At 53.4% G+C, this 19431-nt stretch overlaps 1 protein-coding gene across 3 annotated transcripts in view; it reads left to right on the top strand.

The window, feature by feature from the left end:
• Window positions 1–18979, top strand: part of OGDH (oxoglutarate dehydrogenase) — a 70406-nt gene extending 51427 nt beyond the window's left edge. For all 3 annotated transcript variants that reach the window (XM_027573215.1, XM_027573214.1, XM_027573216.1), the window contains 13 exons: window positions 10766–10945; window positions 11263–11415; window positions 11641–11743; window positions 11859–11987; window positions 12169–12319; window positions 12534–12661; window positions 12772–12950; window positions 13341–13412; window positions 13837–13965; window positions 14412–14484; window positions 17446–17609; window positions 17723–17877; window positions 17954–18979. In XM_027573215.1, coding sequence (XP_027429016.1) covers window positions 10766–10945; window positions 11263–11415; window positions 11641–11743; window positions 11859–11987; window positions 12169–12319; window positions 12534–12661; window positions 12772–12950; window positions 13341–13412; window positions 13837–13965; window positions 14412–14484; window positions 17446–17609; window positions 17723–17877; window positions 17954–18074 — 1737 coding nt within the window. In that variant the 3' untranslated portion in view covers window positions 18075–18979. The remainder of the gene's footprint in view (window positions 1–10765; window positions 10946–11262; window positions 11416–11640; window positions 11744–11858; window positions 11988–12168; window positions 12320–12533; window positions 12662–12771; window positions 12951–13340; window positions 13413–13836; window positions 13966–14411; window positions 14485–17445; window positions 17610–17722; window positions 17878–17953) is intronic.
• The last annotated feature ends 452 nt before the right edge of the window (window positions 18980–19431 follow it).

Below are 19431 nucleotides of genomic sequence, written 5' to 3' on the forward strand. Positions count from 1 at the left end.
GAGGTCTGGCACGAACATAACGTTCGGTATGACCTACCGTGTGCTAGGCGCCAAACTAGGCATGCACCGTAGCTCCTACCGCGGCCACTCGTGCCCTAGGTAGAATCGTTCCGGTTCTCCAGAAGAGAAGCTGGAGCAGAGAGTGAATAGTTTGCCTGAGAGTCAGTATTCGATGTGCTTTGTTTCAAAGAACGGTTATCAGGAAGAATTTTGAAAAAATGTCAAAGACACCGAAAGGTCTAGAAACCCACAAAAAACCCGTCACTGCAGTATATTCTGAACAGACGACCAAGAACGGAGTAGACTCCTTGCTTGTGGGTTGGGGCTGCCGTGCTAACAGGAGAGCAGTCTTCACTCTGGCGGAAGGACAGACGAGGTCAGAGTGACTGGAAGCCCAAGACACAGGGTAGCTCACTAGAATCTGGGTAGAATTTTCCAGTTATTTCCAGACTGAGGTGAACCCTGTCCCAGGAGACCGTAAAAGGTAACTTCTTCGGGATCCTGGCAAATAGGAGAGCTGCCGGACACCAGCAACATTTTGTCCTAGGGAACAGGCTCTAGTCCCGGGAAAAGGCCTGACCAGATTCTCAGCCCAGTCTCGGGAGGCGTCCAGCAGCACTCAATGTAGACACGGGAATTAGATGAGCTCTTTATTGCTGTCCTTTCTGTATGGTAGAGTCCAGCCGTGCCAGCGTGCACTCCTCCGGTCCGGGACAGGTGCACGCGGGTACACGCTGTCCTCTCCCTGCCCACCGCAGTCGGTGAACAGAGACCTGCAGTGCTGGCTGCACCCCCCCGGCGACACTGCTCTACGTGCACCCGTGTTCATTGGGGTCGGCTCCTCCAGCCTCTGCGTGGTTCTCAGTGGCATAGTCAGTCGCCACGGTGTGTAGGAATTTGAATCATTCCCAGCTTGGCAGTGAGGACTGAAGTCACTGTAAAGGTTCACAGACAGATTTTGGCATGCACGTCAGTTTCTCACTCCGTGAGATTACCACATCCACAATAACTGTCTGGGGGACTTTACCCGGAACGCCCGCGCCATCTGCAGTGAATGAGGCCGTCGGCCTTACTAACCTGGGTGTTGTCAGATCTGACGGCCTGCAGTGTCGCATGTGGTTCACTCTTCCTTCTCCTAAAGGCTAAAGACGGGGGCGTCCGGTACATACCAGCTACCACACGTGTTCTCTGCGGAAGGGGGCTCCGGGGAGGCTGCTGGTTTTATTGCTAAAACTCGAGAATCCTTATACTTTCTGGATGCAAATCCCTTATACCAAAGATGTGTTTCCAAAGGTTTCGTCCCATTCTTTGGCTTATCTTCGTTCTCCTACCATTATCTTTCACAGACCGGGAATTTTTTATGCTGGTGAAGTCCGATTTATGATTTTATCGCTTTTACGGATCATGTTTTTGATGCCAGGTCTAAGGAAAGTTTGCCTGACCGAGGTCACAAAGATTCCCCTCCAGCTGCTGGAAGTTTCACAGTTTCACGTTTTGTGTGTAAGTCTGTGCTGCATTTGGAGTTTGGAAAGGGATATCGATATCCCTTGTTTCAGGACAATCTGTTGAAAGGACTGTTTTTCCTGGAAATGAATTGACCACGCGTCTGCGGGTCTGTTCTTCTCCACTGATGTGTGTCTGTCCATTCGGCCGACACCACACCCCCTTGATGGCCCTGGCTCTGCCGTCAGTCTGGAAACTGGCGTGAGTCCTCCAACTTTGTTACTTCTCAGAGTTGTAGCGATTCTGTCACTTGCCGCTGGTATTTTGATTAAAAGTCTGTGGAATCAGTATATGTCCATTTGGGAAGAATTGCAGCCTTCACAGTACTGAGCCTTCTGATCTGACAATACAATAAGTCTGAATTATTTTGATTTTTTTTTCTCTCATAGGTATTTTATAGCTCTCAGCCTACAGATCCTGCACGTTTTGTGAGGCTTACTCCTAAGTATTTGATTGTTTGGGGGCCATTATAAATGATACTTTTTAAAAATTTCAATTTCCGATTGTTAGCAGGATGTAGAAATAGAATTCAGTTTTGCGTTTTGTACCCCACAACCTGATTAAACTCACTTTTAGTAATTTGGTTGTGATGCTGTGGAATCTTGTATAAACAGTCCTGTCTCAACAAGAGATGGTTTTGTTTCTTCCTTTCCAACACTTGTAGATAAGTGCCTTGTATTACTGTTTCTCAGCCTACTGTGTGGCCAGCACGGTGCGCAAGTGGGCAGCGTGGGCAGCCCGTCCTCATTCCTGATTTAGGAGAAAAGCATTCGGTCTTGGCCTTTCACTATAGTACTTACTGAAGGTTTTCTGCAGTGTCCTTTGCAGGCTAAGGGAGCTCCCTTCTGTTCCTGATTCGTGGATGGTATTTATCACAAATGGATGGTGGTTTTTGTCAGATGCTTTTCTGCGTCTATTAAGATGACCCTGTGGTTTGGTGGTGGCGGATTCCATCCTGAGTGTGGAGTCCTGTGTCTGCGCTCATGTGTTCTTGTCGCGTCTGCCTGGGGTTGGTGTTGGTGTCGGGGTCGTGCCAACCTCATCAAGTAGGTGGGAGACTGCTCCCTCCTGCTCTGTTTTCTGGACAAGTCTGTGTAGGACTGGTGTTAACTTCCTCTGTAAGCGGTCAGTGGAATCTGCCAGTAGGAGACCTCTGGGCCTAGAGTTTTCTTTACGGGAAGGCTCTTTCTCTTTGTCTTCCATTTCCAGAAGCTCGATGAGATGTGCCTTGGCATGGATGTCTTTGGGATCAGCCTGTTTGGGGTTTGCTCAGCTCTTCTCTGTTTGTTTTAACAGCTTTCCTGAGATCTAATTCACACACCACACACTTTGCCCACTCACAGCATACAATGGAGCCGCTTTTAGTGTCTTCACAGACAACACAGCTTCCACCCCAGTTGTAGAACATTTTATCATCTCAAGAAATTCTGCGTCCCTTAGCCATCACGCCCCTGCCCTGTCCTTCCCAGCCCTAAGCAGCTGTTAGTCATATCATAATCGGGACTTTCTCCCTTTAATGCCCATGCGATATCTGGTATATGGCTCTGGCGTGTTTCATTCCCCCATTTATCAGGTGAGGGACGTTTGAGTTATTTATACCTCTTGGCTGTTAATGTGATGTGATGCTGCTCTGGGCACAGGTGTCTGTGTGGCATGTACCCGGGAGTGGAATTATGGGGTCACGTGGTAGCTCTGTGTACCCCTGTGAGGACCCACCAGGCTGTTTTCCAAGGTGGCTGCACCGTTTGAGCTGCCAGCAGCGCGTGAGGTTCCAGTCCTCCCTCCTCCTCACGATGCTCATTCTTGTCTCCTTTCTCTTGTCGCCAAGTCGGTGCGAACTGGTTTCGGTTTGCATTTCCCTAGTGACTGATGACGTTGAGCATCTGCACATGTGTCTATTGGCCTTCTGTATGTCTGTCTTCTTTGGAGAAATGTCTGCAAAGATCTTCTGCCCGTTTTTACTTTTTTTAATTTTTTTTAAAAGATTTTTATTTGAGAGAGAAAGAGACAGCGAGAGAGGCAGAGGGAGAAGCAAGCAAAGGGAGAAGCAGGCTCCCTGCCGAGCAGGGAGCCCGATGCGGGACTCGATCCCAGGACCCCAGGATCATGACCTGAGCCGAAGGCAGGCGCTTAACTGACTGAGCCACCCAGGCGCCCCTCTTCTGCCTGTTTTTAAATTAGATTGTCTTTTTATTATTGAGTTGTAAGAATTCTCCATACAGTGTGGATACGAGCCCTTTATCAGGTATATGATTTGCAAATATTTTCTCTCTGTGGGTTTTTCACTTTCTTGATGTCTTTGGAAGCACAAAAGTTTTGTTTTCTGACTCCTATGTTTTCCTCGAAGCTCTTAATGTCTGTGACCCCCTGGTGTTACCTTCTGCATGTGGGGCAAGGAAGGAGCTTCATTCTGTTAGACGCGGACACTGCCTGCGGAGAAGATGATCTTTCCCCTGCCCAAGTGACTTGGCATCATTCAGCTTCTCAAATCTGTAAATTTACAGCTTTTGACACACTTGGGGGATTTTCAAACATTATTTCTTTTTTTTTTTAAGCCACCTTCACCCCTTTCACCCATGCTCCCCACCCCTCACCTCTGGCAACCACCAGTATGTCCTCTTGTGTCTGTGAGTTTGGGTTTTTTCTTGTTTTAGGCTCCACATACAAATGAGATCATAAAGTATTTGTCTTTGCCTTATTTCACTTAGTGTAATGCCCTCCAGGTCCGTACGTGTTGTCACAGACGGAAGATTTCCTTCTCTGATTTCTGAATAATACTCCATTGTATATCTGTACACCACGTCTTCATCCATTCGTCCGTTGGTGGATACTTGGCCTATTGTAGACAATGCTGCAGTAAACATAGGGGTGCATGTATCTTTTTGAGTTAGCGATTTTATTTTCTTAGGATAAATACCCAGAAGTGGAATTACTGGATCACATGGTATTTCCATTTTTAACTTTTTGAGGAACCTCCATACTGTTTTCCAGAGGTGGCATTCCCACCCTCAGTGCATGAGGGGCTCCCTTTCTCCGCATCCTCACCAACACCTGTTGTTTCTGGTGTTGTTGATTTAGCCATTTTGGCAGGTGTGAGGTGATATCTCATTGTGGTTTTGATTTGCATTTCCCTGATGATGAGTGATGTGGAGCATCTTTTCAGGTGTCTTTTGGGCATCTGGATATCTTCTTTGGAAAAGTTTCTATTCGGGCCCTCTGCCTATTTTTAATTGGATTGTTTGGTTTTTGCTGAGTTGTATCAGTTCGTCATATATTTTGGGTATGAATCCCTAATCAGACATACAAGTTGCAGATATTTTCTCCCATCCCATAGGCTGCCTTTTCATCGTCAATCGTTTCCTTTGCTGTGCAGAAGCTTTTTAGTTTGACATAATCCCACTGGTTTATCTTTGCTTTTGGTGTCAGATCCCAAAAATCACAAACACTGGTCCAGGAGCTTATTATGCCTGTGTTTTCTCCTGGGAGTAAAAGGTCTTACGTTCAAGTCTTTAATCCATTTTGAGTTTATTTTTGTGGATGGTGTAAGAATGTGGTCCAGTCCCATTCTTCTGCATGTGGCCGTCCAGTTTTCCCAACACCACTTGTGGAAGAGACTGTGATTTCCTCATTGTATATTTTTGGCTCCTTTCTCATGACTTAATTGGCCACGTAGGCATGGGTTTGTTTCTGGGCCCTTTGTTCTGTACCTCTGGTCTGTGTGTCTGTTTTTGTGCCAGCACCACACTGTGTGGGTTGCTATGGCTTTGCAGTATCGTTTGCAGTCAGGCAGCGTGACACCTCCAGCTCTCTTCTTTCTCAGCACAGCTGTGGCTATTCATGGTCTTGTGGTTCCATGTACATTTTAGGATTTGTTGCTCTATTTCTGTGGAAAATGCCCCTGGTATTTTGGTAGGGATTGTGTTGAATCTGTAGATTGCTTTGGGCAGTGTGGACATTTTAATTTTAATTTTTCCAATCCATGAGCATGGTATGTCTTTCCATTTGTCTGTGTCATCTTCACTTTCTTTCGTCAACATGTTACAGTTTTCAGAGGACAGTTCTCTCATCTCCTCGGCTACATTTACTCCTACAGATGCTATTTCTTATTTCAGATATTTATTCAGCCCCACGTCTCCTGTTTCTGGGTCTCCAGTGGCACCAACGTCAGACCTGTTGTTACAGCCTCACATGCCCGTCAGGCTCTCCATTTGTTGAGATTCAGGGTGACCTCAAGGTCACAGGTTCTTTCCTCTCTGCCCCCGTTCTGCTATAGAGATCTCCATTTGGGTTTTTCCCCCCAGTTTTTTGTTTGTTTTTGTTTTTTTAAAGAGAGAGAGAGAGCACGAGTAGGGTGGAGAGGCAGAGGGAGAAAGAGAGAATCTCAAGCAGACTCCTACACTCAGCATAGAGCCTGACGCAGGGCTCAATCCCATGACGCTGAGATCGTGACCTGACCCAAAATCAAGAACAGGACGCTCAACTGACTGAGCCACCCAGATGCCCCCACCATTTTTTTATGTTTCAGTTCTAAACTTTTCACTTCATTCTCATTTCTTTTCTTTTATGTCTTTGCTGAGAGTTTTTATTTTTTCATGTGTTTAAGGCATGTTCATAATTTTCATCGAAGCATTTTTATGACGTCTTTTTTAATGTCTTTGTCAGATAATTCTAACATCCGTGTCATCTTGGTGTTGGCTTCTGATGATCGCTTTTCTCATTCAACCTGAGGTTTGTCCAGTTGTTGGTTTTCAAATGAAACCAGGACATCTTGGGCTTTGTGTTGAGACTCAGATCTCACTTAAATCTTCTGTTAGGACTCACCTCCTGGGCATCTCAGTTGGGGGTGGGAGTCCAGGTTCCCCACCCGTATCTTCCATGACCCAGGGAGGGGAGGGCAGGCAGGGTAGCACAGGGGCTGTGGTGTGCTGCTCCCCACATGGCCTCCACTGGCACCAAGGAGGGGGTGGGTGCCTAATCAGCTCATTGCCGCTGGTCTGGACTCCCCACCCCAGCCTTTGTTGGTGGGGGTGGGGAAGGCCGTGAGCTGGCAGGGTGGTTATTAATCTAAAAATGTTGGCTCCTAGGGCGCCTGGGTGGCTCAGTTGGTTAAGCCACTGCCTTCGGCTCAGGTCATGATCCTGGAGTCCCGGGATCGAGTCCCGCATCGGGCTCCCTGCTCGGCAGGGAGTCTGCTTCTCCCTCTGACCCTCTCCCCTCCCATGTGCTCTCTCTCTCTCTCTCATTCTTTCTCTCAAATAAATAAAATCTTTAAAAATAAAATAAAATAAAAATGTTGGCTCCTAGAGGCGCTTGGGTGGCTCAGTGGGCAGAGCATGTGACTCTTGATCTCAGGGTCAGGAGTCCAAGCCCTACGTTGGGGTGGAGATTACTTTAGAATAAATAAATAGTTCAAAATTTAAAAATCTCAAAAATAGAACAGTATTAATTTTTAGAAAAAAGAAATGTTGTATTTTCAGTTTCTTGTTCTTGGTCCTCTAGCTTTTCCTCGTCTGTTCCTGCTGGTGCGTCTGCGCTTACCCGCCTCTCTAGCGCCCAAGCTGGGGCACGGGAGGAGACAGACGGTGCTGGGATCTGTCAGAGTCATTCCTTGGAACCCAAGGCCCCTGGCTGGTCTGCCTTCTTCTGTCTGCCGTCAAAGTGTCGTGTTTGTGCTGCGTACGACGTCCTGGGGTGCTAGCTGCCCTTGGCGGGAGGAATAGGGAAAAGTTCATCTCCACCTTGCAGAAGTGGAAGTCCCTATGAGAACATTTGTTGTTTTAAGTATAAATTCTGTTTCTTTAGTAAATATAAGACTATCCAGGTGTCCCGTTTGTTCTGAAGTGGCTATACTGAGGGCCCTTCTCTCACTCCTGATAATTCAGGTTTTTTCTCTTTTTTTTTTTTTGTAGTTGGTCTGGCTGTGGATTTGCTGTTGCTTTCAAAGGAATAGGTTTGGTTTCGTTGCGTTTTCTGCATTTCCCTGTTTTTTAGTTCATAGATTCTGTTCTTTGTTAGCCCTTTCCTTCTACTTGCTTTGGATTTAATTTAACCTCCTCTCTCTGGTTTCTTAGATCACTGATTTGAAACCTTCCTTCTTTGCAATATAACATTTAATAACATTCTAGCGTAAGGATCACATTACACAAATACAGTATATAGGTAAGCTATGGGTTTGTCAAGCTTCTTGTGACAGAATGTGAAGCATTTTGGTGGCACTTAAGTGAGACCGTGTCCAGGGACGAGTGTCACAGGACGGCACAGGGTCTGGAAACTACCATACCGGGAGTGACCCAGGAAGCTGGAAGACCCCTGGAAGCATGAGAGCTGTTTTATCAAAATCAGGGACTCGTGCAGCAGGAGTGTGATGGCAGCGCCAGCACCAGTGGGTAGCAGCTACCAGGAAGCAGATCTCGGTTGAGTGACAGGAAGACCTTCCAGCAATCAGATCGGCTCCACCCAGGGACCAGCTTCAGGGTTGGAGGAAACAGGGCTCCAGCCAGGGATGACGAGAGTAAACATTTGGCTTTGGGGTCTCTGGCGCTGACACCAGCAGCTCCACTTAGTGGGGTCTTCCCCCTGGTACACCCTGCCGGATGTCCACCAAGAGCTGTCTTTGAAGACCTCACTGCTGCACCAAGACCAGAAGCCAGAATTTTCATCACTAGGTCAATAGGGAGCTGGTTAAATAATTTACGGTGTACCCATATGTGTGTTATAAGACTTAAATGAATTAACTCATGAAAATCAATATATGTAAAATGCTCAGAGTAGTGCCTGGCCCGTAAGTAGGCACCGTGTGAGTTAACTGCAGTGAAACTATTTAGAAGACTGTTGAATGATCCACAAGATCTATTAAGTGGAGGGAAGTAGAGAGCAGTGTGTACACACACCTGTCTCCCTATGTCCATGTGCGTGTCCATGTCCACACGTGTGTGCGCGCACATCCACATGTGCTCGAAGACACAGAAGTTGGTAGCAGTGGTGGATATTTGGAGGGCAGCCGGCAGACCGAGGTCTCAACTTGTCAAAGCAGCACACGTCCCGTGAGGTTCTAGAAACAACGTGCATATCGTGACCACCTACTCACAGTTCCCTACACTCGTTTCCCTAAATGAGGAGACCTGGATGGGACGATGAGATTGTTCAAGACGTGTTCATCAGAATTCTCCCTGGTACATCGTTCTTTAATGTTCTCATCGGTTCCTGACCATTTCTGATCTGTTCTTTAGGCAACGTGTTCAAGAGATTACGTAAAAGCGGTTCGAATTCCCAGACTTCGTCAGATCTCTGGTTCTGCTTGAGTTATCTTTAATCTCTTCACCGACTTGGACGCCACAGATCATGACCTGCCATGGGGGTCAGGCCCGTGACATCTGTAGCAGGAGAAGAGGTGCTGCTTCCCTGACGTTCCTGTTGCTCTGAGACCGCACCTAGGATTTGACCTTCTGAAATTCTCTCCTGAGGAAGCTGTCAGATGCTCAATATTTGTCTGTGTTTGTCAAAACCGTAATTGTACTACTTTGAAAAGTAGTAAGGAAGCCACGTGTCCGACACCAGAAGTCTCGGCATACATTTTGGCAAAGTCATAGGAAGCAGTGCTGTATGATCACGAAAACATTTAACATCCCAGAGAAATGGTCAGAGTCTGGGGCGAGGCGGTACAGGGCACTCACTTGCTGCTGGCCGGAGCGTGAGGGGCACCCCCACGTCTGACAGCAGTCCACTGGCGTTGGCGGCCTACAGCTCAGTGCTCCCTTCGCGGGTGCACTCAGTGTCCGCTGGAGCAAACCTGTGTGGGAATGTGTCCACCAGCGGGAGAGTGGACAGACGCCAGTGCCGTGAAAACCAAGGAAGGCGGGCAGCCTTCCAGATTAAGGGAGACGAGAGAGGACACAGGGTACTGGATTGGACACTGGGCTGGGGCAGAAAGGTCGGGCAGGCATCACGAGGCAGACAGAGCGTGTGTGGAGACAGTGGGTCAGGTGACACACGCTGGGACATGGAATTGGTCAGGCTGGTCGGGAAGCATCCCTGTTTTAGCAAATGGGGACTCCCTGCAACTTAGCCCTGCACGGCCAGGGAAGAGCAGTGTGCACACGCTCGTCAGGGAAAGAGCGTGGACCGCAAAAGGAAACAAGTGACAGGTGGCAAATCTAGGTAAAGACTCTGTGGGAATTCTTTGTGTTATTCTTTCAACTTTCTCAAGTCTGAAATTGTATCAAAACTGTGAAGTAGGGACAAGCCCAAGAAGATAGTGTGTATTGTACGGTCCGTGAAGGCCCTGCACACGCTCGTCAGGGAAAGAGCGTGGACCGCAAAAGGAAACAAGTGACAGGTGGCAAATCTAGGTAAAGACTCTGTGGGAATTCTTTGTGTTATTCTTTCAACTTTCTCAAGTCTGAAATTGTATCAAAACTGTGAAGTAGGGACAAGCCCAAGAAGATAGTGTGTATTGTACGGTCCGTGAAGGCCCCACTGCAGCAGAGGTGGGTCATGTTCTGGGAGCTCAGGCGTGACTGCTGTGGTATTATCACAGTGTGTGTGGTGTGAAGTATTTCATGGAAGTCAATAGGAAATGTAGGTTACAAAATTATGAATATAGACTTTTTCGTACATCGACAAAGTAAGGACTATCGTGAAGGCCTTAAATTTTCCTTTCCAAGAAACAGTGCTCATAATGTTAGCTCATCATGTTAAGTGAACAAACTGCTGAGTTATAGAACAGCGTCCAAAGGTTCAAATATATATTACATGTATATGGGCAAAGAAAAACATAAAAATATATACACTGTAGGTAGTGGAAAGACACAGAACTTGGTTTAAATTAACTTTAAATTTTTTGTATTGTTTTCCAAACTGTATGTGTTGAACATGTATAAAATTTGTTTGCAGAATAGGAAACAACAAAACAATAAAAAAAAAAAAAACCCAGTGGCTCCTGGGTGGCTCAGATGGTTAAGCATCTATCTGCCTTTGGCTCAAATCGTGATCCCAGGGTCCTGGGATCGAGTCCTGAGTCAGGCTCCCTGCTCAGCGGGGAGTCTGCTTCTGTCTTTCCCTCTGCCCCTGCTTGAGCACTCTCTCTCCATCAAATAAATAATCTTAAAATTAAAAAAAAAAGAAAGAAAAGAAAAACCTGAATAGCCGCTTGGGGACTCAGGAGGGCAGGCTTGGCCGGGTGGCCACCAGCTAGTGGCGCTCCACTCCACCCCCACCCCCCACCGCCAGTGCCCAGCCCTGCCCAGCAGCATGTCCCTTGCAGATCGGCTTCACCACGGACCCGCGCATGGCCCGCTCCTCGCCCTACCCCACTGACGTGGCCCGCGTTGTGAATGCCCCCATTTTCCACGTGAACTCGGACGACCCAGAGGCCGTCATGTACGTGTGCAAGGTGGCGGCCGAGTGGCGGAGCACCTTCCACAAGGACGTGGTGGTGGACCTGGTGAGTGGCTTCCATCTGTGGCTGGGAGAGGAGGGGCGGGCTCACCACATTGCTCCCCACACAGGGTCCCACACACAGTGGACCTGCCAGCATCCACAGGCCTTTCCGGGGTCACCTGGCTGCCCCTCCCCAGGACTTCTGAGGCCCCAGCCTGGGGTCTTGTGCCAGGGTGTCCCCAAGTCACTCGTTTCATCTCCTGTAACAGCGACTGCTGCGAAGGAGGTCTAGATGGTAGAGGAGGTACACTGGGGTGCTGTGCAGGAGAGCAGGCAGGTGCTGCTGGGTCCCTGACGCCGATGTGTCCCTGCTGTGTCCAGGTGTGTTACCGGCGCAACGGCCACAACGAGATGGACGAGCCCATGTTCACGCAGCCCCTCATGTACAAGCAGATCCGCAAGCAGAAGCCCGTGCTGCAGAAGTACGCTGAGCTGCTGGTGTCCCAGGGCGTGGTCAACCAGCCTGAGTACGAGGTGTGTCCCCGGCTCTGACTCGGGAAGGGTAGAGAGGGGCCAGGCGGGGACGGGGCTCCGACTCCGAGCAGGCCTGCAGCCAGCAGATGTGGCGAAGAATGCAGGGGCAGAGACGATGACACAGCAGGCTTCTCGTGGGCCTCAGAGCGGTTGTGCACGTGACGGGCTGGGGGGGCGGCCTGTGCAGAGCACCCCCCGACAGCTGTGCTGTGCCCGACCCTCCAGGAGGAAATCTCCAAGTACGACAAGATCTGTGAGGAGGCCTTCACCAGGTCCAAGGATGAGAAGATCCTGCACATCAAGCACTGGCTGGATTCCCCCTGGCCCGGTGAGCCAGGGACATCACCTGGGCACCTCTCCCCCGCCCCCACCACACACCCTTCGGGCCCCAGTTGGCTCCCGGAAGAGTGGCAGCTGTGTGTCAGCTTGTCCTCCTGTCTTAGGCTTCTTCACGCTGGACGGGCAGCCGAGGAGCATGACCTGCCCCTCCACGGGCCTGACGGAGGACATCCTGACGCACATCGGGAATGTGGCCAGCTCCGTGCCCGTGGAGAACTTCACCATCCATGGAGGTGAGGACGCCCACTGACCTGTGGAAGTGTTGGGCCATGTCCGTGGACTTCTCTCCAGCACGGGGCAGGCCCCGTGGTGGAGGACAGGGTGGGACATCACGGCTGCTGGCCAGGCCACTGAGGTGCTGCTCTCGTCACGAGCGGGCGTGCCGGGCGGCTGGTGAGCACCGTGTCTGCGCAGGGCTGAGCCGCATCCTGAAGACCCGCGGGGAGCTGGTGAAGAACAGGACCGTGGACTGGGCTCTGGCGGAGTACATGGCATTCGGCTCGCTCCTGAAGGAGGGCATCCATATCCGGCTGAGCGGCCAGGATGTGGAGCGCGGCACCTTTAGGTAACGCTCTCGGGGTTCTGGCGGCACCGCGAAGCGCGGCAGGCAGAAAGGGAGGGCTTCGGCGTTTCTCAAGAAGATAATCCTGTGTCGGCCCGGAAGCAGCCTTCCCCTGCTCTGACGTGGACACTTCTGGGAGAAGCGGCTCCCTCTTGGGTCTGCGTGTCGGGGCGGAGCGCAGGCGCTGTGCTTCCTAATCTGTGCTGTTGTGCCTCAGCCACCGCCACCACGTGCTCCATGACCAGAATGTGGACAAGAAGACCTGCATCCCCATGAACCACCTCTGGCCCAACCAGGCCCCCTACACCGTGTGCAACAGCTCGCTGTCTGAGTACGGGGTCCTGGGTGAGTGCCCTGGCCCACAGGCCCTGCTCCCTGCTGCCTGGCCCGCCACAGCCCCCTCCCCGCCCGCCCGCTGACTCACTCTGCTCCTGTCCCGCCTCCTCGCCCTGCAGGCTTTGAGCTGGGCTTTGCCATGGCCAGCCCCAACGCCCTGGTCCTCTGGGAGGCCCAGTTTGGGGACTTCCACAACACGGCCCAGTGCATCATCGACCAGTTCATCTGCCCGGGACAGGCCAAGTGGGTCCGGCAGAACGGCATCGTGCTGCTGCTGCCCCATGGCATGGAGGGCATGGTGAGCCCCCCACCCCACCCCCGGCCCCAGAAGCTGGCACGGCGCAGTGTGGTGCGCCCCCGTCTCTGAGGGCAGGTGTCAGTCCTGCTCCACCTCTGGTGAGGAGCAGGGGTGCCGGCACAGGCTGCCCTGTTTCAGACGCCCCTGCTCACTTTGCTGCAGAGGCCCTGTGGGAGACCATCTCAGAACCAGGGGTTAGAAACCGTGCAGAGCTGGGGTGTGGGCCCCTCCACGCTCTGGGGGCGGGCAGGGGGTTGAAGCACTAGTGGGGTCAGTGCAACTCGGCGTTTTTCAGACCAGAAGTGACCCAAGTCCATTAAGGAAGAGATGTGGCAAGTGCACCTCCCACCTCTGCAGACCTCCCGAACCGTAATTTGTGTGTGGTTCCAGGGCCCAGAACATTCCTCCGCCCGGCCGGAGCGGTTCCTGCAGATGTGCAATGATGATCCGGATGTCCTGCCGGTGAGCAGAGCGGCTGCCCCACACAGCCACCGCGGCTCCGCGCCCAGGCCTCGGGGGTGACGGGTGGGCGGCTCCTGCTGGCCCCCCGAAGTGAGGGTCCCCCTCCTGCCACGTGAGGAGCAGCTGTCTGCACTGGGCTCGGGCAGACGTCTTAGAGGAAAGAACTCGGGCACCTCTGGGCTGGGTTCAGTGGAGCATTATGACTTGGCACAGGGTAACCGGGAGTCGGTTTCTAAAGCAAATTAGACTGGGCTGTAGGTAGACCCGAGGTCCAGGTGTGGCCGTGCTCTCAGAGGAGCGGGAGGGATGGAGTGGGACAGAGACCCTGCCGTGTGAGCTCCTGCCAGGGTCCCCGGTGGCAGCTGGGGCAGCCCTGCGGCAGGGGCTCAGTCGGCCGGCCCCCGGCCTCTCCCTCGAGCTGCAGAACCTGGAGGAAGCCAACTTCGACATAAACCAGCTGTATGACTGCAACTGGGTTGTCGTTAACTGCTCCACTCCCGGCAACTTCTTCCACGTGCTGCGGCGTCAGATTCTCCTGCCCTTCCGGAAGCCGGTTAGTTGGGGGCATCCCTGCCCAGTGGGAGGGTAGCTGTGTGCGCGGGTGGCGGGCGGTGGGGCTCCGAGCATGGACGAGGGCTGCGCAGGGTCCCCGCCAGCAGGCTCCCGGGCAGGGCGTGGAATGGTGAGTAGAAGGGTGTGTGAAAGGCCCACAGGTCTAGACAGCCCTGGCCCTGGGTGGGGACCCCAGAGAGGCTGGGGTCTCTCTCCCAGGTCCAGGGTAGGGGCACCGGGGCTCAGCAGGCTGGGACACGTCCCGGAGGAGTGCACATGCAGCTGCACGGGAAGCAGCATCGTCCCGGCCCCTCCTGCCCGCGGAGCTGGGAGTGCAGTACCAGGTCCCCAGCCTGGAGACGTGCAGGGGCCGCCCTCGCCGTGCTGTGGGCTTCCTTCCAGAACCCGTGGGGCCTGATCCGTCGCGGGCCTGTGCTTCTCTTCCAGCTAATCATCTTCACCCCCAAGTCCTTGCTGCGGCACCCCGAGGCCAGAACCAGCTTCGATGAGATGCTCTCAGGTGGGTGTGGGGCAGGCTGTTGCTCTCTGGGGCTTGGGGCCTATACCTGAGCATCTCACCGTGGTCCTTGCCACCGTTTTGGTCATTGGATGAAGACCAGCGAACACGGCCGCCCACAGGTCGGAGCTTGCTTGTGAGGTGCTTAGGTGTGTCTTGCGCCCCACCCGGGTCTGCGGCCTTCACCTGGGTGCGCCCCAGGCCTCCTTTAGAGGCGGGGAAGCGAGTCTGAGCTCACGGTGCACCTGTTGCCCGGCCGCTGCTCCCACAGGGCGTGCAGTGAGGCCCACAGCGTTGAGATCCCCTCCTGGACTGTAGGCAGCGGACACAGCACGGAGCGGCCCCGTGTCCCCGGGCTCACTGGGCCAGGGGAGCCCACCTCCTCCCAGCCGTGGAGCCCCCTTAGTCAGCAGTCAAGGTGAAGCCCTCCTTGGTTGGTTCGTTTTCCCATTTATCATTATTACGGTGAAATACACATAAAAGTTAAAACATAGGTGTTTTCACCTGTGCAGCTCCTGAGCATTAAGCACGCTCACACAGCTCTGCGGCCACCTCCAGAGCTCCCGCTTTCTGTCTCTGGTCCCAGCCGTCAGAGGCCCCACGTGTATGTGCGGGTGTGCGGCAGGTGTCCTCCTATGTCTGCTCCTTGCCCCACGTCATAGCAGGTGTCAGAACCCTTCCCGCTTTAAGGCTGATTAAGATTCCAGCGTGTCGATGAACCATTTGGCTTCTGTCCATCAGTGGACACTGGTTGCTTACACTCTGGAGCGATTGTGAACGATGCTGCTGTGAGCATGGGTGTGCGGATATCTCTTGGTTTGGGTATATCCCCAGAGGTGGAACTACAGGGTCGCAGGGTGATTCTGTTTTTAGGTTTTTGAGGAACCTCTGTACTATTTTCCCCAGCAGCTGTGCCTTTCTATTTCCCCACCTACAATGGTGAGGGTTCCAGCTTGTCCACATTTGTGTCAGCCCTTGGTTTTTGTTTATAACAGCCATCCTACCGCCCATGAAGTAGGACCCCTTGTTGGGGTTTTGATTTGCATTTACCTACTCATGAGTGATGGTGAGCCTCTTCTCATGCATCTGCTTTGGAGAAGTGTCTGTTCAGTCCCTCGCCTGATTTTGTCGGGTTGTTTGCATTGTTGTTAAATTTTAGAACTTCTTTCTATATGCTGGGTACTAATCCAGCATCAGGTAGATGACTTGCAGCTCTTTTCTCCCATTCTGTGGGCTCTCTTTTTTTTTTTTAAGATTTTATTTATTTATGAGAGGGAGGGAGCAAGCGAGTGAGTGAGGGGGAGGGGCAGAAGGAGAGGGAGAAGCAGACTCCCCTCTGAGCAGGGAGCCTGACACAGGACTCTGTCCCAGGACTCTGGGATCATGACATGAGCCAAAGGCAGACGCTTCACCGACTGAGCCACCAGGTGCCACCCCCCCCATATGTTGTCTCTTGATGCACAAAATGTTTAAAATTTCATGAAGTCTATCTTTCTCTTTTGTTACTGGCACCGTTGACGTCACTTCCAGGAAATCACTACCACATCCGCTGTTGTGAAGCGTTTGCCCTGTTTTCTTCTAAGAGTTTTATCATGGTGGCTCATATGTTAAAGTCTTTAGCACATTTTGGGTTAATTTTCGTGTGTGGCATGAGGGTCCTTCCTCTGCACGTGGACGTCCAGTTTTCCCAGCATTTGCTGGGAAGACTCCCTCCCTTTCCCCACTGAACGGTCTAGATGGGCTGTGTGTCCGCAGTCTGCACGTCTCCGTGCCGGGTTCTGAAGTCAGGAACTGGGCCTTCCGCAGCCTCGCTCTCCTGTTCTAGGATCGCTCTGCCTACTCAGGGGCCTTTGCAATTCCACGAATTTTAGGATGGATTTCTCGATGTCTGCAGAATACATCACTGGGCTTTTGGTCGGACTAAATCTGTAAATCACTTTGGGGACCGTGGATGTGATAGCAGCAGCAAGCAGGCCTGCCTGCGGGTGAACACACACACTGTTCCTTTGGCTCGTGTCTTTTATTTCTTCCAGCAACGCCTTGCAGTTTTCGGTGTGCAAGTTTTCCCTGTCTTCATTTATTCTTCAGTATTTTATTCCTTTTGATGCTGTGGCAAATGGAGTTTCTTATTTGTGTTTGGATCGGTCGTCGTTAGTGTGCAGAAATGCATCTGTGCTCTAAGTGTTGATTTTTTTATCCCGCAACTTTGCTGAGTTTGTTCATTCTAATTTGGGGGTTTTCTACGTATGAGATCATGTCATCCACACACAGATAATTTTATCTCTTCCTTTCCAATTTAGAGGTCTTTTATCTTCTCCCCCAGCTGCTCTGGCTGGGACTTCCAGTGCGAGGCTGGATGCGAGCGGTGACGTGAGCCTCCCCATCTTGTTCCTGATCTTAGAGGAGAAGCTCAGTCTCGCGTCACTGAGTATAATGTTTGCTGTGGGCCTTTCATATCTGGCCTTTATCCTGTGGGGGCAGTGTTCCTCTGTGGCACGGACGTGCGTATGTGGCGGGGTGCACATCACCAGGGGAGACCCTTTGCTGGGCGTCGCTTCCGGAAGGCAGCTCGTTCCCCTTGTGGGGCCCGGCGCTGACAGTGGGGATCTGTGCGGAAGGCTTCAGTGTTTGTAAACTCGGGGGGAGCCTGAGCAGAGTGATCAGACTCCGTTGCCCTGGATGTCCAGGATGGGCTGTTTGGAAGAAGGAACTGGTGTCACTTGCAGTCTGCAGCTGGCCTTGGCCTACTGTGCACTGTGCACGATGTGCTTCTCAAGGCTCTCTTGGTCTGGATGGATTCGGCGGCATCCGGGGCTGGTGCACGTTGGCAGCTGTGTATTGAGGCGTCTGCCCGTGTCATGGCCCTGCCTTGGGGGCCCCACTTGTGCACGGCAGCAGCGGGAGGGCCCCGGGTGTCCTCCGCCAAGTCCTGAGACAACCCCAGCCGTGGGGATTCTCTCATAGGAACCCACTTCCAGCGGGTCATCCCAGAAGATGGCCTTGCAGCCCAGAACCCAGAAAACGTCAAGAGACTTCTGTTCTGTACGGGCAAGGTGTACTATGACCTCACCCGGGAGCGGAAGGCACGGGGCATGGCGGAGCAGGTGGCCATCACGAGGATCGAACAGGTGAGGGCAGGCAGTGCGCAGCCGGAGCCCCCGAGTCTCCTCAGAGCTTCTGGAGCATCCCCCCAGGGTCGCTCTTTGCTCCCTCCTGACCGCACCCCTTGCTCTGTCCACAGCTCTCCCCATTCCCCTTCGACCTCCTGCTGCGGGAGGTGCAGAAGTACCCCAACGCCGAGCTGGGCTGGTGCCAGGAAGAGCACAAGAACCAGGGCTACTATGACTACGTGAAGCCCAGGCTGCGGACCACCATCAGCCGCGCCAAGCCCGTGTGGTGCGTGGGGGCCCGGACAGCCACGGGGGCGGGGCCGTCCGCGGCTTGACCCTCACCCCCGCTGTCACCCCCTCAGGTATGCCGGCCGGGACCCCGCCGCCGCTCCAGCCACCGGCAACAAGAAGACCCACCTCACGGAGCTACAGCGCCTCCTGGACACGGCCTTCGACCTGGACGCCTTCAAGAACTTCTCGTAGACGCCGCCTGGGCCGCTGCCCTCCACAGCCACGGCCGCCCCTCGCTTCTCAACTAAAGAATAGTGCCTCAGCGCTGCCCGCACCTCTGCCCGTCTGCTGCACCGCCCTCCCCTCTCCCGCTTACCCATTAGGCTGCTGTCCCCCATGCGCTTGGCTGCTCCCCCAGGCCAGAGGCCCCCAGGCGCTGTGACTTCCGTGCGGCTGAGCACCCTTCGTGGAGGCCGCAGGGAGCAGGAGGAGAGGGAGCCCCTGCAGGTGTCCTGGGAGGGTCAGCTGTGCCCCAGCCCTCCCGCTGCCCCCGCAGGACCAGCCTCGTGCGGCCTCCCAGGTACCAGCCGTCCTGGTCGCCCAGCACGGGGGCTGCTGCACCTGGACAAGGTGGCCGCCTCTTCCCAGCCCGAGCCCCAGGCCCCTCAGAGGGAGCCGTCGCTGTCCAGACTTCACGGGGTGGGCTGGGCTCTGGTGGGACTCTCCCTGTGCATAGAGCCGTGGCACTGCTTGGGGCGGCTGGCAGGAGGGGGGCCTGTGCCCGGCCTGGTACAGAGAGGGCAGGTCCGCTCTCTGCAGTGTCCACTCCCACCCCTCGAGAGGGTCCCGGACCACGGGTGGAGGCCGTGCAGGTTTCACCCACCTGGGGCTCAGGGCTCAGGCCAGGCTGCTGCCCACCCGCCCGGCAGGCTGGCCCACTCCGACACCGTGGAGACGGAAGGGTTCTTCTCTATGCCGCCACGCCACAGCTGGTCGGGAGGGGAGAGGAATGCCAGGGCCGACAGGCAGCTGGAGGAGAGGGGTGGCTTCCCTCATCCGTCACAGGGACAGATCTGATTTATTTATTTTGGTTAAAAAAAAGAACAAAACAACTTTGCATTGCATTTGGCTTGACCCATAAACGAAGTTACCCTTGGGCCTGTCTGTGTGTCCTCCTTTCTGTCCGGCCCCGCCCCTGCCCCCAGAAGAGGCTGACCCAGGCCTCCCCACCCTGCCTGGGAGGCAGCCCCTCGCTGCTCGGCCCTGTTGTGCCTGGTGCACCCCGCTTCTGAGCCTCCCCTGCTCCCCAGCCGGTCTGCGCCCCTGGAAGACCACACAGCTCCTCTGACCTCTGCCGGGGCACCAGCCATGCCAGCAGGGCCCCAGGGGCTCCATGGCCCCTCTTCACAAGAGCCCCACCATCTTGAGCCCACAGCACACCGTCCTTGGCCTCCTGGGAGACTCAGGGAAAGGCCAGGGTGAGGACATAGGAGCTGATGACCACCCCATCCTCTAGGCCACACCTGGTCCCTCGTCCTTGAAGCCTGCTTGGGATCTCTTCCCTGTGTGTCCTTTATGCTCCCTGCAGCTTGGGTCCTCCAGCCCTGGT

This window comes from Zalophus californianus, chromosome 12 (assembly GCF_009762305.2).
Source record: "Zalophus californianus isolate mZalCal1 chromosome 12, mZalCal1.pri.v2, whole genome shotgun sequence".
NCBI lineage: Eukaryota > Metazoa > Chordata > Mammalia > Carnivora > Otariidae > Zalophus > Zalophus californianus.